The sequence below is a fragment of the Protomyctophum bolini genome (genome assembly GCF_963924005.1).
Source record: "Protomyctophum bolini genome assembly, chromosome: 20".
Lineage (NCBI taxonomy): Eukaryota > Metazoa > Chordata > Actinopteri > Myctophiformes > Myctophidae > Protomyctophum > Protomyctophum bolini.
In genome coordinates, this window is record NC_137881.1 from 14,365,766 (window position 1) to 14,391,446 (window position 25,681).

At 35.2% G+C, this 25,681-nt stretch overlaps 1 protein-coding gene across 2 annotated transcripts in view; it reads left to right on the forward strand.

Moving 5' to 3' along the window:
* Positions 1-25,102, forward strand: part of LOC308335477 (crossover junction endonuclease MUS81-like) — a 40,728-nt gene extending 15,626 nt beyond the window's left edge. The window contains exons 16-17 of one of the 2 annotated variants that reach the window (XM_080792527.1): positions 22,791-22,921; positions 23,390-25,102. In XM_080792527.1, coding sequence (XP_080648653.1) covers positions 22,791-22,824 — 34 coding nt within the window. In that variant the 3' untranslated portion in view covers positions 22,825-22,921; positions 23,390-25,102. Of the gene's footprint in view, positions 1-22,790; positions 22,922-23,389 lie in introns of those variants that run through there. The other variant, XM_080792528.1, reaches the window with a different exon arrangement.
* Positions 25,103-25,681: the final 579 nt, after the last annotated feature.

The window sequence follows — 25,681 nt, forward strand, 5'->3', positions numbered from 1 at the left end:
CGCGCTATAGTATGCCGTACGATATGGGCTATAGCCCACGGTCCAAAATCATGAGAAACGAGGCTAACTTTTTTTTTCAAAATTCCAAAAAACATGGGCTATAACCCATCGTTTTTGTCATTTCGTCATTTTTTTCAATTCTTCAAAAATTATGAAAAACTGCGCGCTATAGTATGCCGTACGATATGGGCTATAGCCCACGGTCCAAAATGATGAGAAACGAGGCTAACTTTTTTTTTCAAAATTTCAAAAAACATGGGCTATAACCCATCGTTTTTGTCATTTCGTCATTTTTTTCAAATCTTCAAAAATTATGAAAAACTGCGCGCTATAGTATGCCGTACGATATGGGCTATAGCCCACGGTCCAAAATTATGAGAAACGAGGCTAACTATTTTTTCAAAATTTCAAAAAACATGGGCTATAACCCATCGTTTTTGTCATTTCGTCATTTTTTTCAAATCTTCAAAAATTATGAAAAACTGCGCGCTATAGTATGCCGTACGATATGGGCTATAGCCCACGGTTCAAAATGATGAGAAACGAGGCTAACTTTTTTTTTCAAAATTTCAAAAAACATGGGCTATAACCCATCGTTTTTTTCATTTTTTTCAAATCCTCAAAAATGATGAAAAACGGCATGCTATAGTATGCCGTACGATATGGGCTATAGCCCATGGTCCAAAATGATGAGAAACGAGGACAACTTTTTATTTCAAAATTTCAAAAAACATGGGCTATAACCCATCGTTTTTATCATTTCGTCATTTTTTTCAAATCTTCAAAAATTATGAAAAACTGCGCGCTATAGTATGCCGTACGATATGGGCTATAGCCCACAGTCCAAAATGATGAGAAACGAGGCTAACTTTATTTTTCAAAATTTCAAAAAACATGGGCTATAACCCATCGTTTTTGTCATTTCGTCATTTTTTTCAAATCTTCAAAAATTATGAAAAACTGCGCGCTATAGTATGCCGTACGATATGGGCTATAGCCCACGGTCCAAAATGATGAGAAACGAGGCTAACTTTTTTTTTCAAAATTTCAAAAAACATGGGCTATAACCCATCGTTTTTTTCATTTTTTTCAAATCCTCAAAAATGATGAAAAACGGCATCCTATAGTATGCCGTACGATATGGGCTATAGCCCATGGTCCAAAATGATGAGAAACGAGGACAACTTTTTATTTCAAAATTTCAAAAAACATGGGCTATAACCCATCGTTTTTGTCATTTCGTCATTTTTTTCAAATCTTCAAAAATTATGAAAAACTGCGCGCTATAGTATGCCGTACGATATGGGCTATAGCCCACGGTCCAAAATGATGAGAAACGAGGCTAACTTTTTTTTTCAAAATTTCAAAAAACATGGGCTATAACCCATCGTTTTTGTCATTTCGTCATTTTTTTCAATTCTTCAAAAATTATGAAAAACTGCGCGCTATAGTATGCCGTACGATATGGGCTATAGCCCACGGTCCAAAATGATGAGAAACGAGGCTAACTTTTTTTTTCAAAATTTCAAAAAACATGGGCTATAACCCATCGTTTTTTTAATTTTTTTCAAATCCTCAAAAATGATGAAAAACGGCATGCTATAGTATGCCGTACGATATGGGCTATAGCCCATGGTCCAAAATGATGAGAAACGAGGACAACTTTTTATTTCAAAATTTCAAAAAACATGTGCTATAACCCATCGTTTTTGTCATTTCGTAATTTTTTTCAAATCTTCAAAAATTATGAAAAACTGCGCGCTATAGTATGCCGTACGATATGGGCTATAGCCCACGGTCCAAAATGATGAGAAACGAGGCTAACTTTTTTTTTCAAAATTTCAAAAAAACATGGGCTTATAACCCATCGTTTTTTTCATTTTTTTCAAATCCTCAAAAATGATGAAAAACGGCATCCTATAGTATGCCGTACGATATGGGCTATAGCCCATGGTCCAAAATGATGAGAAACGAGGACAACTTTTTATTTCAAAATTTCAAAAAACATGGGCTATAACCCATCGTTTTTGTCATTTCGTCATTTTTTTCAAATCTTCAAAAATTATGAAAAACTGCGCGCTATAGTATGCCGTACCATATAGCCCACGGTCCAAAATGATGAGAAACGAGGCTAACTTTTTCTTTTTCAAAATTTCAAAAAACATGGGCTATAACCCATCGTTTTTTTCATTTTTTTCAAATCCTCAAAAATGATGAAAAACGGCATGCTATAGTATGCCGTACGATATGGGCTATAGCCCATGGTCCAAAATGATGAGAAACGAGGACAACTTTTTATTTCAAAATTTCAAAAAACATGGGCTATAACCCATCGTTTTTATCATTTCGTCATTTTTTTCAAATCTTCCAAAATTATGAAAAACTGCGCGCTATAGTATGCCGTACGATATGGGCTATAGCCCACAGTCCAAAATGATGAGAAACGAGGCTAACTTTATTTTTCAAAATTTCAAAAAACATGGGCTATAACCCATCGTTTATGTCATTTCGTCATTTTTTTCAAATCTTCAAAAATTATGAAAAACTGCGCGCTATAGTATGCCGTACGATATGGGCTATAGCCCACGGTCCAAAATGATGAGAAACGAGGCTAACTTTTTTTTTCAAAATTTCAAAAAACATGGGCTATAACCCATCGTTTTTGTCATTTCGTCATTTTTTTCAATTCTTCAAAAATTATGAAAAACTGCGCGCTATAGTATGCCGTACGATATGGGCTATAGCCCACGGTCCAAAATGATGAGAAACGAGGCTAACTTTTTTTTTCAAAATTTCAAAAAACATGGGCTATAACCCATCGTTTTTTTAATTTTTTTCAAATCCTCAAAAATGATGAAAAACGGCATGCTATAGTATGCCGTACGATATGGGCTATAGCCCATGGTCCAAAATGATGAGAAACGAGGACAACTTTTTATTTCAAAATTTCAAAAAACATGTGCTATAACCCATCGTTTTTGTCATTTCGTAATTTTTTTCAAATCTTCAAAAATTATGAAAAACTGCGCGCTATAGTATGCCGTACGATATAGGCTATAGCCCACGGTCCAAAATGATGAGAAACGAGGCTAACTTTTTTTTTCAAAATTTCAAAAAACATGGGCTATAACCCATCGTTTTTTTCATTTTTTTCAAATCCTCAAAAATGATGAAAAACGGCATCCTATAGTATGCCGTACGATATGGGCTATAGCCCATGGTCCAAAATGATGAGAAACGAGGACAACTTTTTATTTCAAAATTTCAAAAAACATGGGCTATAACCCATCGTTTTTGTCATTTCGTCATTTTTTTCAAATCTTCAAAAATTATGAAAAACTGCGCGCTATAGTATGCCGTACGATATGGGCTATAGCCCACGGTCCAAAATGATGAGAAACGAGGCTAACTTTTTTTTTCAAAATTTCAAAAAACATGGGCTATAACCCATCGTTTTTGTCATTTCGTCATTTTTTTCAATTCTTCAAAAATTATGAAAAACTGCGCGCTATAGTATGCCGTACGATATGGGCTATAGCCCACGGTCCAAAATGATGAGAAACGAGGCTAACTTTTTTTTTCAAAATTTCAAAAAACATGGGCTATAACCCATCGTTTTTTTATTTTTTTTCAAATCCTCAAAAATGATGAAAAACGGCATGCTATAGTATGCCGTACGATATGGGCTATAGCCCATGGTCCAAAATGATGAGAAACGAGGACAACTTTTTATTTCAAAATTTCAAAAAACATGTGCTATAACCCATCGTTTTTGTCATTTCGTAATTTTTTTCAAATCTTCAAAAATTATGAAAAACTGCGCGCTATAGTATGCCGTACGATATGGGCTATAGCCCACGGTCCAAAATGATGAGAAACGAGGCTAACTTTTTTTTTCAAAATTTCAAAAAACATGGGCTATAACCCATCGTTTTTTTCATTTTTTTCAAATCCTCAAAAATGATGAAAAACGGCATCCTATAGTATGCCGTACGATATGGGCTATAGCCCATGGTCCAAAATGATGAGAAACGAGGACAACTTTTTATTTCAAAATTTCAAAAAACATGGGCTATAACCCATCGTTTTTGTCATTTCGTCATTTTTTTCAAATCTTCAAAAATTATGAAAAACTGCGCGCTATAGTATGCCGTACCATATAGCCCACGGTCCAAAATGATGAGAAACGAGGCTAACTTTTTTTTTTTCAAAATTTCAAAAAACATGGGCTATAACCCATCGTTTTTTTCATTTTTTTCAAATCCTCAAAAATGATGAAAAACGGCATGCTATAGTATGCCGTACGATATGGGCTATAGCCCATGGTCCAAAATGATGAGAAACGAGGACAACTTTTTATTTCAAAATTTCAAAAAACATGGGCTATAACCCATCGTTTTTATCATTTCGTCATTTTTTTCAAATCTTCAAAAATTATGAAAAACTGCGCGCTATAGTATGCCGTACGATATGGGCTATAGCCCACAGTCCAAAATGATGAGAAACGAGGCTAACTTTTTTTTTCAAAATTTCAAAAAACATGGGCTATAACCCATCGTTTTTGTCATTTCGTCATTTTTTTCAAATCTTCAAAAATTATGAAAAACTGCGCGCTATAGTATGCCGTACGATATGGGCTATAGCCCACGGTCCAAAATCATGAGAAACGAGGCTAACTTTTTTTTTCAAAATTTCAAAAAACATGGGCTATAACCCATCGTTTTTGTCATTTCGTCATTTTTTTCAAATCTTCAAAAATTATGAAAAACTGCGCGCTATAGTATGCCGTACGATATGGGCTATAGCCCACGGTCCAAAATCATGAGAAACGAGGCTAACTTTTTTTTTCAAAATTCCAAAAAACATGGGCTATAACCCATCGTTTTTGTCATTTCGTCATTTTTTTCAATTCTTCAAAAATTATGAAAAACTGCGCGCTATAGTATGCCGTACGATATGGGCTATAGCCCACGGTCCAAAATGATGAGAAACGAGGCTAACTTTTTTTTTCAAAATTTCAAAAAACATGGGCTATAACCCATCAATTTTTTCATTTTTTTCAAATCCTCAAAAATGATGAAAAACGGCATGCTATAGTATGCCGTACGATATGGGCTATAGCCCATGGTCCAAAATGATGAGAAACGAGGACAACTTTTTATTTCAAAATAAAAAAAAACATGGCCTATAACCCATCGTTTTTGTCATTTCGTCATTTTTTTCAAATCTTCAAAAATTATGAAAAACTGCGCGCTATAGTATGCCGTACGATATGGGCTATAGCCCACGGTCCAAAATTATGAGAAACGAGGCTAACTATTTTTTCAAAATTTCAAAAAACATGGGCTATAACCCATCGTTTTTGTCATTTCGTCATTTTTTTCAAATCTTCAAAAATTATGAAAAACTGCGCGCTATAGTATGCCGTACGATATGGGCTATAGCCCACGGTTCAAAATGATGAGAAACGAGGCTAACTTTTTTTTTCAAAATTTCAAAAAACATGGGCTATAACCCATCGTTTTTTTCATTTTTTTCAAATCCTCAAAAATGATGAAAAACGGCATGCTATAGTATGCCGTACGATATGGGCTATAGCCCATGGTCCAAAATGATGAGAAACGAGGACAACTTTTTATTTCAAAATTTCAAAAAACATGGGCTATAACCCATCGTTTTTATCATTTCGTCATTTTTTTCAAATCTTCAAAAATTATGAAAAACTGCGCGCTATAGTATGCCGTACGATATGGGCTATAGCCCACAGTCCAAAATGATGAGAAACGAGGCTAACTTTATTTTTCAAAATTTCAAAAAACATGGGCTATAACCCATCGTTTTTGTCATTTCGTCATTTTTTTCAAATCTTCAAAAATTATGAAAAACTGCGCGCTATAGTATGCCGTACGATATGGGCTATAGCCCACGGTCCAAAATGATGAGAAACGAGGCTAACTTTTTTTTTCAAAATTTCAAAAAACATGGGCTATAACCCATCGTTTTTTTCATTTTTTTCAAATCCTCAAAAATGATGAAAAACGGCATCCTATAGTATGCCGTACGATATGGGCTATAGCCCATGGTCCAAAATGATGAGAAACGAGGACAACTTTTTATTTCAAAATTTCAAAAAACATGGGCTATAACCCATCGTTTTTGTCATTTCGTCATTTTTTTCAAATCTTCAAAAATTATGAAAAACTGCGCGCTATAGTATGCCGTACGATATGGGCTATAGCCCACGGTCCAAAATGATGAGAAACGAGGCTAACTTTTTTTTTCAAAATTTCAAAAAACATGGGCTATAACCCATCGTTTTTGTCATTTCGTCATTTTTTTCAATTCTTCAAAAATTATGAAAAACTGCGCGCTATAGTATGCCGTACGATATGGGCTATAGCCCACGGTCCAAAATGATGAGAAACGAGGCTAACTTTTTTTTTCAAAATTTCAAAAAACATGGGCTATAACCCATCGTTTTTTTAATTTTTTTCAAATCCTCAAAAATGATGAAAAACGGCATGCTATAGTATGCCGTACGATATGGGCTATAGCCCATGGTCCAAAATGATGAGAAACGAGGACAACTTTTTATTTCAAAATTTCAAAAAACATGTGCTATAACCCATCGTTTTTGTCATTTCGTAATTTTTTTCAAATCTTCAAAAATTATGAAAAACTGCGCGCTATAGTATGCCGTACGATATGGGCTATAGCCCACGGTCCAAAATGATGAGAAACGAGGCTAACTTTTTTTTTCAAAATTTCAAAAAACATGGGCTATAACCCATCGTTTTTTTCATTTTTTTCAAATCCTCAAAAATGATGAAAAACGGCATCCTATAGTATGCCGTACGATATGGGCTATAGCCCATGGTCCAAAATGATGAGAAACGAGGACAACTTTTTATTTCAAAATTTCAAAAAACATGGGCTATAACCCATCGTTTTTGTCATTTCGTCATTTTTTTCAAATCTTCAAAAATTATGAAAAACTGCGCGCTATAGTATGCCGTACGATATGGGCTATAGCCCACGGTCCAAAATGATGAGAAACGAGGCTAACTTTTTTTTTCAAAATTTCAAAAAACATGGGCTATAACCCATCGTTTTTGTCATTTCGTCATTTTTTTCAATTCTTCAAAAATTATGAAAAACTGCGCGCTATAGTATGCCGTACGATATGGGCTATAGCCCACGGTCCAAAATGATGAGAAACGAGGCTAACTTTTTTTTTCAAAATTTCAAAAAACATGGGCTATAACCCATCGTTTTTTTAATTTTTTTCAAATCCTCAAAAATGATGAAAAACGGCATGCTATAGTATGCCGTACGATATGGGCTATAGCCCATGGTCCAAAATGATGAGAAACGAGGACAACTTTTTATTTCAAAATTTCAAAAAACATGTGCTATAACCCATCGTTTTTGTCATTTCGTAATTTTTTTCAAATCTTCAAAAATTATGAAAAACTGCGCGCTATAGTATGCCGTACGATATGGGCTATAGCCCACGGTCCAAAATGATGAGAAACGAGGCTAACTTTTTTTTTCAAAATTTCAAAAAAACATGGGCTTATAACCCATCGTTTTTTTCATTTTTTTCAAATCCTCAAAAATGATGAAAAACGGCATCCTATAGTATGCCGTACGATATGGGCTATAGCCCATGGTCCAAAATGATGAGAAACGAGGACAACTTTTTATTTCAAAATTTCAAAAAACATGGGCTATAACCCATCGTTTTTGTCATTTCGTCATTTTTTTCAAATCTTCAAAAATTATGAAAAACTGCGCGCTATAGTATGCCGTACCATATAGCCCACGGTCCAAAATGATGAGAAACGAGGCTAACTTTTTTTTTTTCAAAATTTCAAAAAACATGGGCTATAACCCATCGTTTTTTTCATTTTTTTCAAATCCTCAAAAATGATGAAAAACGGCATGCTATAGTATGCCGTACGATATGGGCTATAGCCCATGGTCCAAAATGATGAGAAACGAGGACAACTTTTTATTTCAAAATTTCAAAAAACATGGGCTATAACCCATCGTTTTTATCATTTCGTCATTTTTTTCAAATCTTCAAAAATTATGAAAAACTGCGCGCTATAGTATGCCGTACGATATGGGCTATAGCCCACAGTCCAAAATGATGAGAAACGAGGCTAACTTTATTTTTCAAAATTTCAAAAAACATGGGCTATAACCCATCGTTTTTGTCATTTCGTCATTTTTTTCAAATCTTCAAAAATTATGAAAAACTGCGCGCTATAGTATGCCGTACGATATGGGCTATAGCCCACGGTCCAAAATGATGAGAAACGAGGCTAACTTTTTTTTTCAAAATTTCAAAAAACATGGGCTATAACCCATCGTTTTTGTCATTTCGTCATTTTTTTCAATTCTTCAAAAATTATGAAAAACTGCGCGCTATAGTATGCCGTACGATATGGGCTATAGCCCACGGTCCAAAATGATGAGAAACGAGGCTAACTTTTTTTTTCAAAATTTCAAAAAACATGGGCTATAACCCATCGTTTTTTTAATTTTTTTCAAATCCTCAAAAATGATGAAAAACGGCATGCTATAGTATGCCGTACGATATGGGCTATAGCCCATGGTCCAAAATGATGAGAAACGAGGACAACTTTTTATTTCAAAATTTCAAAAAACATGTGCTATAACCCATCGTTTTTGTCATTTCGTAATTTTTTTCAAATCTTCAAAAATTATGAAAAACTGCGCGCTATAGTATGCCGTACGATATGGGCTATAGCCCACGGTCCAAAATGATGAGAAACGAGGCTAACTTTTTTTTTCAAAATTTCAAAAAACATGGGCTATAACCCATCGTTTTTTTCATTTTTTTCAAATCCTCAAAAATGATGAAAAACGGCATCCTATAGTATGCCGTACGATATGGGCTATAGCCCATGGTCCAAAATGATGAGAAACGAGGACAACTTTTTATTTCAAAATTTCAAAAAACATGGGCTATAACCCATCGTTTTTGTCATTTCGTCATTTTTTTCAAATCTTCAAAAATTATGAAAAACTGCGCGCTATAGTATGCCGTACGATATGGGCTATAGCCCACGGTTCAAAATGATGAGAAACGAGGCTAACTTTTTTTTTCAAAATTTCAAAAAACATGGGCTATAACCCATCGTTTTTTTCATTTTTTTCAAATCCTCAAAAATGATGAAAAACGGCATGCTATAGTATGCCGTACGATATGGGCTATAGCCCATGGTCCAAAATGATGAGAAACGAGGACAACTTTTTATTTCAAAATTTCAAAAAACATGGGCTATAACCCATCGTTTTTATCATTTCGTCATTTTTTTCAAATCTTCAAAAATTATGAAAAACTGCGCGCTATAGTATGCCGTACGATATGGGCTATAGCCCACAGTCCAAAATGATGAGAAACGAGGCTAACTTTATTTTTCAAAATTTCAAAAAACATGGGCTATAACCCATCGTTTTTGTCATTTCGTCATTTTTTTCAAATCTTCAAAAATTATGAAAAACTGCGCGCTATAGTATGCCGTACGATATGGGCTATAGCCCACGGTCCAAAATGATGAGAAACGAGGCTAACTTTTTTTTTCAAAATTTCAAAAAACATGGGCTATAACCCATCGTTTTTTTCATTTTTTTCAAATCCTCAAAAATGATGAAAAACGGCATCCTATAGTATGCCGTACGATATGGGCTATAGCCCATGGTCCAAAATGATGAGAAACGAGGACAACTTTTTATTTCAAAATTTCAAAAAACATGGGCTATAACCCATCGTTTTTGTCATTTCGTCATTTTTTTCAAATCTTCAAAAATTATGAAAAACTGCGCGCTATAGTATGCCGTACGATATGGGCTATAGCCCACGGTCCAAAATGATGAGAAACGAGGCTAACTTTTTTTTTCAAAATTTCAAAAAACATGGGCTATAACCCATCGTTTTTGTCATTTCGTCATTTTTTTCAATTCTTCAAAAATTATGAAAAACTGCGCGCTATAGTATGCCGTACGATATGGGCTATAGCCCACGGTCCAAAATGATGAGAAACGAGGCTAACTTTTTTTTTCAAAATTTCAAAAAACATGGGCTATAACCCATCGTTTTTTTAATTTTTTTCAAATCCTCAAAAATGATGAAAAACGGCATGCTATAGTATGCCGTACGATATGGGCTATAGCCCATGGTCCAAAATGATGAGAAACGAGGACAACTTTTTATTTCAAAATTTCAAAAAACATGTGCTATAACCCATCGTTTTTGTCATTTCGTAATTTTTTTCAAATCTTCAAAAATTATGAAAAACTGCGCGCTATAGTATGCCGTACGATATGGGCTATAGCCCACGGTCCAAAATGATGAGAAACGAGGCTAACTTTTTTTTTCAAAATTTCAAAAAACATGGGCTATAACCCATCGTTTTTTTCATTTTTTTCAAATCCTCAAAAATGATGAAAAACGGCATCCTATAGTATGCCGTACGATATGGGCTATAGCCCATGGTCCAAAATGATGAGAAACGAGGACAACTTTTTATTTCAAAATTTCAAAAAACATGGGCTATAACCCATCGTTTTTGTCATTTCGTCATTTTTTTCAAATCTTCAAAAATTATGAAAAACTGCGCGCTATAGTATGCCGTACGATATGGGCTATAGCCCACGGTCCAAAATGATGAGAAACGAGGCTAACTTTTTTTTTCAAAATTTCAAAAAACATGGGCTATAACCCATCGTTTTTGTCATTTCGTCATTTTTTTCAATTCTTCAAAAATTATGAAAAACTGCGCGCTATAGTATGCCGTACGATATGGGCTATAGCCCACGGTCCAAAATGATGAGAAACGAGGCTAACTTTTTTTTTCAAAATTTCAAAAAACATGGGCTATAACCCATCGTTTTTTTAATTTTTTTCAAATCCTCAAAAATGATGAAAAACGGCATGCTATAGTATGCCGTACGATATGGGCTATAGCCCATGGTCCAAAATGATGAGAAACGAGGACAACTTTTTATTTCAAAATTTCAAAAAACATGTGCTATAACCCATCGTTTTTGTCATTTCGTAATTTTTTTCAAATCTTCAAAAATTATGAAAAACTGCGCGCTATAGTATGCCGTACGATATGGGCTATAGCCCACGGTCCAAAATGATGAGAAACGAGGCTAACTTTTTTTTTCAAAATTTCAAAAAAACATGGGCTTATAACCCATCGTTTTTTTCATTTTTTTCAAATCCTCAAAAATGATGAAAAACGGCATCCTATAGTATGCCGTACGATATGGGCTATAGCCCATGGTCCAAAATGATGAGAAACGAGGACAACTTTTTATTTCAAAATTTCAAAAAACATGGGCTATAACCCATCGTTTTTGTCATTTCGTCATTTTTTTCAAATCTTCAAAAATTATGAAAAACTGCGCGCTATAGTATGCCGTACCATATAGCCCACGGTCCAAAATGATGAGAAACGAGGCTAACTTTTTTTTTTTCAAAATTTCAAAAAACATGGGCTATAACCCATCGTTTTTTTCATTTTTTTCAAATCCTCAAAAATGATGAAAAACGGCATGCTATAGTATGCCGTACGATATGGGCTATAGCCCATGGTCCAAAATGATGAGAAACGAGGACAACTTTTTATTTCAAAATTTCAAAAAACATGGGCTATAACCCATCGTTTTTATCATTTCGTCATTTTTTTCAAATCTTCAAAAATTATGAAAAACTGCGCGCTATAGTATGCCGTACGATATGGGCTATAGCCCACAGTCCAAAATGATGAGAAACGAGGCTAACTTTATTTTTCAAAATTTCAAAAAACATGGGCTATAACCCATCGTTTTTGTCATTTCGTCATTTTTTTCAAATCTTCAAAAATTATGAAAAACTGCGCGCTATAGTATGCCGTACGATATGGGCTATAGCCCACGGTCCAAAATGATGAGAAACGAGGCTAACTTTTTTTTTCAAAATTTCAAAAAACATGGGCTATAACCCATCGTTTTTGTCATTTCGTCATTTTTTTCAATTCTTCAAAAATTATGAAAAACTGCGCGCTATAGTATGCCGTACGATATGGGCTATAGCCCACGGTCCAAAATGATGAGAAACGAGGCTAACTTTTTCTTTCAAAATTTCAAAAAACATGGGCTATAACCCATCGTTTTTTTAATTTTTTTCAAATCCTCAAAAATGATGAAAAACGGCATGCTATAGTATGCCGTACGATATGGGCTATAGCCCATGGTCCAAAATGATGAGAAACGAGGACAACTTTTTATTTCAAAATTTCAAAAAACATGTGCTATAACCCATCGTTTTTGTCATTTCGTAATTTTTTTCAAATCTTCAAAAATTATGAAAAACTGCGCGCTATAGTATGCCGTACGATATGGGCTATAGCCCACGGTCCAAAATGATGAGAAACGAGGCTAACTTTTTTTTTCAAAATTTCAAAAAACATGGGCTATAACCCATCGTTTTTTTCATTTTTTTCAAATCCTCAAAAATGATGAAAAACGGCATCCTATAGTATGCCGTACGATATGGGCTATAGCCCATGGTCCAAAATGATGAGAAACGAGGACAACTTTTTATTTCAAAATTTCAAAAAACATGGGCTATAACCCATCGTTTTTGTCATTTCGTCATTTTTTTCAAATCTTCAAAAATTATGAAAAACTGCGCGCTATAGTATGCCGTACCATATAGCCCACGGTCCAAAATGATGAGAAACGAGGCTAACTTTTTTTTTTTCAAAATTTCAAAAAACATGGGCTATAACCCATCGTTTTTTTCATTTTTTTCAAATCCTCAAAAATGATGAAAAACGGCATGCTATAGTATGCCGTACGATATGGGCTATAGCCCATGGTCCAAAATGATGAGAAACGAGGACAACCTTTTATTTCAAAATTTCAAAAAACATGGGCTATAACCCATCGTTTTTATCATTTCGTCATTTTTTTCAAATCTTCAAAAATTATGAAAAACTGCGCGCTATAGTATGCCGTACGATATGGGCTATAGCCCACAGTCCAAAATGATGAGAAACGAGGCTAACTTTATTTTTCAAAATTTCAAAAAACATGGGCTATAACCCATCGTTTTTGTCATTTCGTCATTTTTTTCAAATCTTCAAAAAATATGAAAAACTGCGCGCTATAGTATGCCGTACGATATGGGCTATAGCCCACGGTCCAAAATGATGAGAAACGAGGCTAACTTTTTTTTTCAAAATTTCAAAAAATATGGGCTATAACCCATCGTTTTTATCATTTCGTCATTTTTTTCAATTCTTCAAAAATTATGAAAAACTGCGCGCTATAGTATGCCGTACGATATGGGCTATAGCCCACGGTCCAAAATGATGAGAAACGAGGCTAACTTTTTTTTTCAAAATTTCAAAAAACATGGGCTATAACCCATCGTTTTTTTTATTTTTTTCAAATCCTCAAAAATGATGAAAAACGGCATGCTATAGTATGCCGTACGTTATGGGCTATAGCCCATGGTCCAAAATGATGAGAAACGAGGACAACTTTTTATTTCAAAATTTCAAAAAACATGTGCTATAACCCATCGTTTTTGTCATTTCGTAATTTTTTTCAAATCTTCAAAAATTATGAAAAACTGCGCGCTATAGTATGCCGTACGATATGGGCTATAGCCCACGGTCCAAAATGATGAGAAACGAGGCTAACTTTTTTTTTCAAAATTTCAAAAAACATGGGCTATAACCCATCGTTTTTGTCATTTCGTCATTTTTTTCAAATCTTCAAAAATTATGAAAAACTGCGCGCTATAGTATGCCGTACCATATAGCCCACGGTCCAAAATGATGAGAAACGAGGCTAACTTTTTTTTTTTCAAAATTTCAAAAAACATGGGCTATAACCCATCGTTTTTTTCATTTTTTTCAAATCCTCAAAAATGATGAAAAACGGCATGCTATAGTATGCCGTACGATATGGGCTATAGCCCATGGTCCAAAATGATGAGAAACGAGGACAACTTTTTATTTCAAAATTTCAAAAAACATGGGCTATAACCCATCGTTTTTGTCATTTCGTCATTTTTTTCAAATCTTCAAAAATTATGAAAAACTGCGCGCTATAGTATGCCGTACGATATGGGCTATAGCCCACGGTCCAAAATGATGAGAAACGAGGCTAACTTTTTTTTTCAAAATTTCAAAAAACATGGGCTATAACCCATCGTTTTTTTCATTTTTTTCAAATCCTCAAAAATGATGAAAAACGGCATCCTATAGTATGCCGTACGATATGGGCTATAGCCCATGGTCCAAAATGATGAGAAACGAGGACAACTTTTTATTTCAAAATTTCAAAAAACATGGGCTATAACCCATCGTTTTTGTCATTTCGTCATTTTTTTCAAATCTTCAAAAATTATGAAAAACTGCGCGCTATAGTATGCCGTACCATATAGCCCACGGTCCAAAATGATGAGAAACGAGGCTAACTTTTTTTTTTTCAAAATTTCAAAAAACATGGGCTATAACCCATCGTTTTTTTCATTTTTTTCAAATCCTCAAAAATGATGAAAAACGGCATGCTATAGTATGCCGTACGATATGGGCTATAGCCCATGGTCCAAAATGATGAGAAACGAGGACAACTTTTTATTTCAAAATTTCAAAAAACATGGGCTATAACCCATCGTTTTTATCATTTCGTCATTTTTTTCAAATCTTCAAAAATTATGAAAAACTGCGCGCTATAGTATGCCGTACGATATGGGCTATAGCCCACAGTCCAAAATGATGAGAAACGAGGCTAACTTTTTTTTTCAAAATTTCAAAAAACATGGGCTATAACCCATCGTTTTTGTCATTTCGTCATTTTTTTCAAATCTTCAAAAATTATGAAAAACTGCGCGCTATAGTATGCCGTACGATATGGGCTATAGCCCACGGTCCAAAATCATGAGAAACGAGGCTAACTTTTTTTTTCAAAATTTCAAAAAACATGGGCTATAACCCATCGTTTTTGTCATTTCGTCATTTTTTTCAAATCTTCAAAAATTATGAAAAACTGCGCGCTATAGTATGCCGTACGATATGGGCTATAGCCCACGGTCCAAAATCATGAGAAACGAGGCTAACTTTTTTTTTCAAAATTCCAAAAAACATGGGCTATAACCCATCGTTTTTGTCATTTCGTCATTTTTTTCAATTCTTCAAAAATTATGAAAAACTGCGCGCTATAGTATGCCGTACGATATGGGCTATAGCCCACGGTCCAAAATGATGAGAAACGAGGCTAACTTTTTTTTTCAAAATTTCAAAAAACATGGGCTATAACCCATCAATTTTTTCATTTTTTTCAAATCCTCAAAAATGATGAAAAACGGCATGCTATAGTATGCCGTACGATATGGGCTATAGCCCATGGTCCAAAATGATGAGAAACGAGGACAACTTTTTATTTCAAAATAAAAAAAAACATGGCCTATAACCCATCGTTTTTGTCATTTCGTCATTTTTTTCAAATCTTCAAAAATTATGAAAAACTGCGCGCTATAGTATGCCGTACGATATGGGCTATAGCCCACGGTCCAAAATTATGAGAAACGAGGCTAACTATTTTTTCAAAATTTCAAAAAACATGGGCTATAACCCATCGTTTTTGTCATTTCGTCATTTTTTTCAAATCTTCAAAAATTATGAAAAACTGCGCGCTATAGTATGCCGTACGATATGGGCTATAGCCCACGGTTCAAAATGATGAGAAACGAGGCTAACTTTTTTTTTCAAAATTTCAAAAAACATGGGCTATAACCCATCGTTTTTTTCATTTTTTTCAAATCCTCAAAAATGATGAAAAACGGCATGCTATAGTATGCCGTACGATATGGGCTATAGCCCATGGTCCAAAATGATGAGAAACGAGGACAACTTTTTATTTCAAAATTTCAAAAAACATGGGCTATAACCCATCGTTTTTATCATTTCGTCATTTTTTTCAAATCTTCAAAAATTATGAAAAACTGCGCGCTATAGTATGCCGTACGATATGGGCTATAGCCCACAGTCCAAAATGATGAGAAACGAGGCTAACTTTATTTTTCAAAATTTCAAAAAACATGGGCTATAACCCATCGTTTTTGTCATTTCGTCATTTTTTTCAAATCTTCAAAAATTATGAAAAACTGCGCGCTATAGTATGCCGTACGATATGGGCTATAGCCCACGGTCCAAAATGATGAGAAACGAGGCTAACTTTTTTTTTCAAAATTTCAAAAAACATGGGCTATAACCCATCGTTTTTTTCATTTTTTTCAAATCCTCAAAAATGATGAAAAACGGCATCCTATAGTATGCCGTACGATATGGGCTATAGCCCATGGTCCAAAATGATGAGAAACGAGGACAACTTTTTATTTCAAAATTTCAAAAAACATGGGCTATAACCCATCGTTTTTGTCATTTCGTCATTTTTTTCAAATCTTCAAAAATTATGAAAAACTGCGCGCTATAGTATGCCGTACGATATGGGCTATAGCCCACGGTCCAAAATGATGAGAAACGAGGCTAACTTTTTTTTTCAAAATTTCAAAAAACATGGACTATAACCCATCGTTTTTGTCATTTCGTCATTTTTTTCAATTCTTCAAAAATTATGAAAAACTGCGCGCTATAGTATGCCGTACGATATGGGCTATAGCCCACGGTCCAAAATGATGAGAAACGAGGCTAACTTTTTTTTTCAAAATTTCAAAAAACATGGGCTATAACCCATCGTTTTTGTCATTTCGTCATTTTTTTCAATTCTTCAAAAATTATGAAAAACTGCGCGCTATAGTATGCCGTACGATATGGGCTATAGCCCACGGTCCAAAATGATGAGAAACGAGGCTAACTTTTTTTTTCAAAATTTCAAAAAACATGGGCTATAACCCATCGTTTTTTTAATTTTTTTCAAATCCTCAAAAATGATGAAAAACGGCATGCTATAGTATGCCGTACGATATGGGCTATAGCCCATGGTCCAAAATGATGAGAAACGAGGACAACTTTTTATTTCAAAATTTCAAAAAACATGTGCTATAACCCATCGTTTTTGTCATTTCGTAATTTTTTTCAAATCTTCAAAAATTATGAAAAACTGCGCGCTATAGTATGCCGTACGATATGGGCTATAGCCCACGGTCCAAAATGATGAGAAACGAGGCTAACTTTTTTTTTCAAAATTTCAAAAAAACATGGGCTTATAACCCATCGTTTTTTTCATTTTTTTCAAATCCTCAAAAATGATGAAAAACGGCATCCTATAGTATGCCGTACGATATGGGCTATAGCCCATGGTCCAAAATGATGAGAAACGAGGACAACTTTTTATTTCAAAATTTCAAAAAACATGGGCTATAACCCATCGTTTTTGTCATTTCGTCATTTTTTTCAAATCTTCAAAAATTATGAAAAACTGCGCGCTATAGTATGCCGTACCATATAGCCCACGGTCCAAAATGATGAGAAACGAGGCTAACTTTTTTTTTTTCAAAATTTCAAAAAACATGGGCTATAACCCATCGTTTTTTTCATTTTTTTCAAATCCTCAAAAATGATGAAAAACGGCATGCTATAGTATGCCGTACGATATGGGCTATAGCCCATGGTCCAAAATGATGAGAAACGAGGACAACTTTTTATTTCAAAATTTCAAAAAACATGGGCTATAACCCATCGTTTTTATCATTTCGTCATTTTTTTCAAATCTTCAAAAATTATGAAAAACTGCGCGCTATAGTATGCCGTACGATATGGGCTATAGCCCACAGTCCAAAATGATGAGAAACGAGGCTAACTTTATTTTTCAAAATTTCAAAAAACATGGGCTATAACCCATCGTTTTTGTCATTTCGTCATTTTTTTCAAATCTTCAAAAATTATGAAAAACTGCGCGCTATAGTATGCCGTACGATATGGGCTATAGCCCACGGTCCAAAATGATGAGAAACGAGGCTAACTTTTTTTTTCAAAATTTCAAAAAACATGGGCTATAACCCATCGTTTTTGTCATTTCGTCATTTTTTTCAATTCTTCAAAAATTATGAAAAACTGCGCGCTATAGTATGCCGTACGATATGGGCTATAGCCCACGGTCCAAAATGATGAGAAACGAGGCTAACTTTTTTTTTCAAAATTTCAAAAAACATGGGCTATAACCCATCGTTTTTTTAATTTTTTTCAAATCCTCAAAAATGATGAAAAACGGCATGCTATAGTATGCCGTACGATATGGGCTATAGCCCATGGTCCAAAATGATGAGAAACGAGGACAACTTTTTATTTCAAAATTTCAAAAAACATGTGCTATAACCCATCGTTTTTGTCATTTCGTAATTTTTTTCAAATCTTCAAAAATTATGAAAAACTGCGCGCTATAGTATGCCGTACGATATGGGCTATAGCCCACGGTCCAAAATGATGAGAAACGAGGCTAACTTTTTTTTTCAAAATTTCAAAAAACATGGGCTATAACCCATCGTTTTTTTAATTTTTTTCAAATCCTCAAAAATGATGAAAAACGGCATGCTATAGTATGCCGTACGATATGGGCTATAGCCCATGGTCCAAAATGATGAGAAACGAGGACAACTTTTTATTTCAAAATTTCAAAAAACATGTGCTATAACCCATCGTTTTTGTCATTTCGTCATTTTTTTCAAATCTTCAAAAATTATGAAAAACTGCGCGCTATAGTATGCCGTACCATATAGCCCACGGTCCAAAATGATGAGAAACGAGGCTAACTTTTTTTTTTTCAAAATTTCAAAAAACATGGGCTATAACCCATCGTTTTTTTCATTTTTTTCAAATCCTCAAAAATGATGAAAAACGGCATGCTATAGTATGCCGTACGATATGGGCTATAGCCCATGGTCCAAAATGATGAGAAACGAGGACAACTTTTTATTTCAAAATTTCAAAAAACATGGGCTATAACCCATCGTTTTTATCATTTCGTCATTTTTTTCAAATCTTCAAAAATTATGAAAAACTGCGCGCTATAGTATGCCGTACGATATGGGCTATAGCCCACAGTCCAAAATGATGAGAAACGAGGCTAACTTTATTTTTCAAAATTTCAAAAAACATGGGCTATAACCCATCGTTTTTGTCATTTCGTCATTTTTTTCAAATCTTCAAAAAATATGAAAAACTGCGCGCTATAGTATGCCGTACGATATGGGCTATAGCCCACGGTCCAAAATGATGAGAAACGAGGCTAACTTTTTTTTTCAAAATTTCAAAAAATATGGGCTATAACCCATCGTTTTTATCATTTCGTCATTTTTTTCAATTCTTCAAAAATTATGAAAAACTGCGCGCTATAGTATGCCGTACGATATGGGCTATAGCCCACGGTCCAAAATGATGAGAAACGAGGCTAACTTTTTTTTTCAAAATTTCAAAAAACATGGGCTATAACCCATCGTTTTTTTTTATTTTTTTCAAATCCTCAAAAATGATGAAAAACGGCATGCTATAGTATGCCGTACGTTATGGGCTATAGCCCATGGTCCAAAATGATGAGAAACGAGGACAACTTTTTATTTCAAAATTTCAAAAAACATGTGCTATAACCCATCGTTTTTGTCATTTCGTAATTTTTTTCAAATCTTCAAAAATTATGAAAAACTGCGCGCTATAGTATGCCGTACGATATGGGCTATAGCCCACGGTCCAAAATGATGAGAAACGAGGCTAACTTTTTTTTTCAAAATTTCAAAAAACATGGGCTATAACCCATCGTTTTTGTCATTTCGTCATTTTTTTCAAATCTTCAAAAATTATGAAAAACTGCGCGCTATAGTATGCCGTACCATATAGCCCACGGTCCAAAATGATGAGAAACGAGGCTAACTTTTTTTTTTTCAAAATTTCAAAAAACATGGGCTATAACCCATCGTTTTTTTCATTTTTTTCAAATCCTCAAAAATGATGAAAAACGGCATGCTATAGTATGCCGTACGATATGGGCTATAGCCCATGGTCCAAAATGATGAGAAACGAGGACAACTTTTTATTTCAAAATTTCAAAAAACATGGGCTATAACCCATCGTTTTTGTCATTTCGTCATTTTTTTCAAATCTTCAAAAATTATGAAAAACTGCGCGCTATAGTATGCCGTACGATATGGGCTATAGCCCACGGTCCAAAATGATGAGAAACGAGGCTAACTTTTTTTTCCAAAATTTCAAAAAACATGGGCTATAACCCATCGTTTTTGTCATTTCGTCATTTTTTTCAAATCTTCAAAAATTATGAAAAACTGCGCGCTATAGTATGCCGTACGATATGGGCTATAGCCCACGGTCCAAAATGATGAGAAACGAGGCTAACTTTTTTTTTTTTAATTTAAAAAAACATGGGCTATAACCCATCGTTTTTTTCATTTTTTTTCAAATCCTCAAAAATAATGAAAAACGGCATGCTATAGTATGCCGTACGATATGGGCTATAGCCCATGGTCCAAAATGATGAGAAACGAGGACAACTTTTTATTTCAAAATTTCAAAAAACATGGGCTATAACCCATCGTTTTTGTCATTTCGTCATTTTTTTCAAATCTTCAAAAATTATGAAAAACTGCGCGCTATAGTATGCCGTACGATATGGGCTATAGCCCACGGTCCAAAATGATGAGAAACGAGGCTAACTTTTTTTTTCAACATTTCAAAAAACATGGGCTATAACCCATCGTTTTTGTCATTTCGTCATTTTTTTCAAATCTTCAAAAATGATGAAAAACTGCGCGCTATAGTATGCCGTACGATATGGGCTATAGCCCATGGTCCAAAATGATGAGAAACGAGGCTAACTTTTTTTTTCAAAATTTCAAAAAACATGGGCTATAACCCATCGTTTTTGTCATTTCGTCATTTTTTTCAAATCTTCAAAAATGATGAAAAACGGCGCGCTATAGTATGCCGTACGATATGGGCTATAGCCCATGGTCCAAAATGATGAGAAACGAGGCTAACTTTTTTTTTCAAAATTTCAAAAAACATGGGCTATAACCCATCATTTTTGTCATTTCGTCATTTTTGTCAAATCATCAAAAATGATGAAAAACGGCACGCTATAGTATGCCGTACGATATGGGCTATAGCCCATGGTCCAAAATGCTGAGAAACGAGGCTAACTTTTTTTTTCAAAATTTCAAAAAACATGGGCTATAACCCATCGTTTTTGTCATTTCGTCATTTTTTTCAAATCTTCAAAAATGATGAAAAACGGCGCGCTATAGTATGCCGTACGATATGGGCTATAGCCCATGGTCCAAAATGATGAGAAACGAGGCTAACTTTTTTTTTCAAAATTTCAAAAAACATGTAAAAAAACATGGGCTATAACCCATCGTTTTTGTCATTTCGTCATTTTTGTCAAATCATCAAAAATGATGAAAAACGGCACGCTATAGTATGCCGTACGATATGGGCTATAGCCCATGGTCCAAAATGATGAGAAACGAGGCTAACTTTTTTTTTCAAAATTTCAAAAAACATGGGCTATAACCCATCGTTTTTGTCATTTCGTCATTTTTTTCAAATCTTCTAAAATGATGAAAAACGGCGCGCTATAGTATGCCGTACGATATGGGCTATAGCCCATGGTCCAAAATGATGAGAAACGAGGCTAACTTTTTTTTTCAAAATTTCAAAAAACATGGGCTATAACCCATCGTTTTTGTCATTTCGTCATTTTTTTCAAATCTTCAAAAATGATGAAAAAAGGCGCGCTATAGTATGCCGTACGATATGGGCTATAGCCCATGGTCCAAAATGATGAGAAACGAGGCTAACTTTTTTTTTCAAAATTTCAAAAAACATGGGCTATAACCCATCGTTTTTGTCATTTCGTCATTTTTGTCAAATCATCAAAAATGATGAAAAACGGCACGCTATAGTATGCCGTACGATATGGGCTATAGCCCATGGTCCAAAATGATGAGAAACGAGGCTAACTTTTTTTTTCAAAATTTCAAAAAACATGGGCTATAACCCATCGTTTTTGTCATTTCGTCATTTTTTTCAAATCTTCAAAAATGATGAAAAACGGCGCGCTATAGTATGCCGTACGATATGGGCTATAGCCCATGGTCCAAAATGATGAGAAACGAGGCTAACTTTTTTTTTCAAAATTTCAAAAAACATGGGCTATAACCCATCGTTTTTGTCAAATTGCGGAAATTGCGCAAATTGCGGAAATGGTAATTGCGGAAATTGTACATACACATAATGGGGTTTGGGCACTATATGGTTCCCAAAGTGAACCATGTAGACATTGAAGACAAAAGTGAGGACATTGAAGACAAAAGAAGACAAAAGTGTGTAAACACAAACATTGAAGACAAATGTGTGTAAACAAACACAAACATTGAAGGCAAAAGTGTGGACACAAATTGTGATTGGCCAGAATGAGATTATGTATGATGATAAGAGCGCCCCTCACTTCACAGGGGTGTGATTTTATCTATACGTGAAATGAGACTAGATATTGTTTGAATATCATCATATATTCAGATTTGTATTTAATTGCTTACAACCAACATAAAGATGGTTTAAAAGACAATTGAGGATTAAAAAAAAACCCCACACACTGTGAAGTCATAGACTTATTTCCACAACACTGTTTCGCCCAGCCCACACATACACTACAAATATCACTTGTTGTTAACATTTGTGTATGTATTGCTTGATAGAATTAATGTGTTTTGCCTCATACTGCAGGTATTGTGGAGGAATACCAGCTGCCCTATCATGAACTGGTTCCTACAGATCCTTCATATGAGGACATGAGAGAGGTGGTCTGCATCAAGAGACAGAGACCCTCCTTCGCTAACCGCTGGAGCAGTGACGAGGTATACATTTTCTTTGACACCGACGTGGTGATAGCCTCACGTCACCAGGCTTTCCACTTCAGAGGAAAGCCTGGTCTGTGTTACTAAATTGCCGTGTGATCCGGTCGAGAGCGGGTGATATCGTTATGTCATGCATTTAAAAATACATAGTTTTCTCAGCATTATGACCTGCTCAATGTAAAAGTTATGCTTAACCCATTCTGACCTGAGATCAGATTCTAAAAATGTCTTCTACATCCTGACAGTTTTCTGAAAAAGCTATGTTTCTATGTCAGTCGTTCTTCGTCAGTCGATTTTTCAAAAATAGCAGACCTACAAGCTCGTAGCTTGTAGATCTGCTATATAACATGGGTTAAGATAATGCTTTAGATATCTTTTTCCAATTTTTCCAACACCATTTTGTCACCGACCCACATAATGGTATAATAGTTGTGTTTAATTGGAATGTGCATGCATGTCTGTCTCCAGTGTCTACGGCAGATGGGGAAACTGATGTCAGAGTGCTGGAACCACAATCCAGCCTGTCGGCTCACTGCCCTGAGGGTTAAGAAGACCATGGCGAAAATGCTGGAGTCCCAGGACATCAAACTGTGACAGGCAGACTCATTCATCATTTAGACATGTCACTGCCACTGGCCCCAGCGCCACTCAACACTGGCCCACTGCAGAAAGGGAATTAAAAAAAAAAATACAACTGAAAGACTGTGAAAGAGAGCGCAATGGAAGTTGACAGGGAGGATGGATATTAATGAAGAGGGGATGGAGAGCCATCACAAAGGGGAACAGGAGATCTGTGATGTCAGCACCAAGTTTACCTTCCCCTTGCCCAGTGGCCTGTGGATGTACTGTATTCAAGGACTAAAAGGATGAGACGCGAGGACCGTACGGGCGACGCCATGTTGCTCCATGGAAGGAAAGAAACATGAGCAGTTGAGACCCAGGAAGCTGAACGGGGAAGTGTTGGCTGCATATAGCCCATTGCGCATGTTTCTTTCCTTCCATGGAGCACCATGGAGCAACATGGCGTCGCCCGTACGGTCTTCGCATCTCGTCCTCTTTAGACAGTCCTTGACTGTATTCAGGCTGTGCTTTCTGTGAAAGCTGAGTGCTCATCATCCGGTCCAGCTTTGTGAAGGGATCTGGAAACACAGGCAGACAGTGACCCCTGTGGGAGAGGAAGACTAATTGCCTCTGTACTGTCCTAGGTCCTGCTCTGTCCTTCTAATCTAAAGCCATAACAGTATTTTATGTACAGTATCTTTGGCCTTTTTTGTACTGTAACACCTGCCTGTATTTAGATTCACTGTATACGTGCACTGTCAACGCAGACTGTGTAAACTGGAGACGCTGTCTGCATAAACTCATAAGGCTCACTGTTCAGTCTGCATTTAGTGCTTCAGCCACCAAAGAAATGTTAATGCTAAATGTTCAGAAACACATTTTTATTATTGTTGCTGTTACTGTTACTATTATTATTATTATTATTATTATTATTATTAAGAGAAAAAACAGAAGGACACACAATCAACATAACAGATGGAAAATCTTCATTTCCTGGAACATGTTACCATGTTTAAATTAGCTCTCTGGGTAATCCAGTATTGTTTATTTAATTACTGTGGTTTTACAGGAATGTGGATTTGATACGCATTATACTCAGGCCTGCAGAGTTTAACTCTCAGTCTCTCCGTCATTCTCTCTCCTTTCTATTGGCAATTCAATTGTAAATACATACAAATATTGAAATCTATTGATAATTATTGTCTTGCCCAATGTTAATTACCGTTGTTGTCGGGCAGACAAATGTCCAAAACATTAATTTTTCAGGAACTTAAAAGAAAAATATATATCAGGGTGTTCATTCAATAATTATAAAACCCACAGACACCCTTAATTACATTTAGTAATGTTTCAAATATAGCTAAAATAGCCAATCTATGTTCATCTATTTTTGCTACTTTTGCAAGACGCTCATGTGCGACAAAGTAGGGAATTAGTTAACCATAAAACATGGTTTTTGCCCATGGTTTGTGCCCGACAGCAACGATTAAGTGTTTTTGATTATTTTATCTGCAACTTGTGTACAGAATATGTCCCCATCCACTCTACCACTATGGCATGTGCCTTATTTAATCAGTACATTATGTGATTGTGAGAGAGTGTGAGTGGATCTGGATAACATTCCCCCAATAAAATATGTTTATGTCTCTGAGGCCTGTCTCTGTTTTTCTTTAAAATACAACATTAAAAAATAAAAAAAACGATGGGTTATAGCCCATCGTTTTTTGAATTTTTGGAGAAAAAAAATCCAGTCGCATGAATTTAATTGCGTAAATTGTGGAAATTGCGTAAATTGCAAATTCCGCAATTTCCCGCAATTTTCCGCAATAATCCGCAATTCCTCCGCAATATTCCGCAATTTCCGCAATTTGCAATTTCCGCATTTTGCAAATTCCGCAATTTCCGCAATTTTTCCGCAATATTCCGCAATTTCCGAAATTTGCAATTTCCGCATTTTGCAAATTCCGCAATTTCCGCAATTTTTCCGCAATAATCCGCAATTTTTCCGCAATACCTCCGCAATATTCCGCAATTTCCGCAATTTGCAATTTCCGCATTTTGCAAATTCCGCAATTTTCCGCAATAATCCGCAATTTGGAAATTGCGGAAATTGCGGAAATTGAAAATTGCGGAAATTGCGGAAATTGTGGAAATTGCGGAAATTGAAAATTGCGAAAATTGCGGAAATTGCGGAATTTT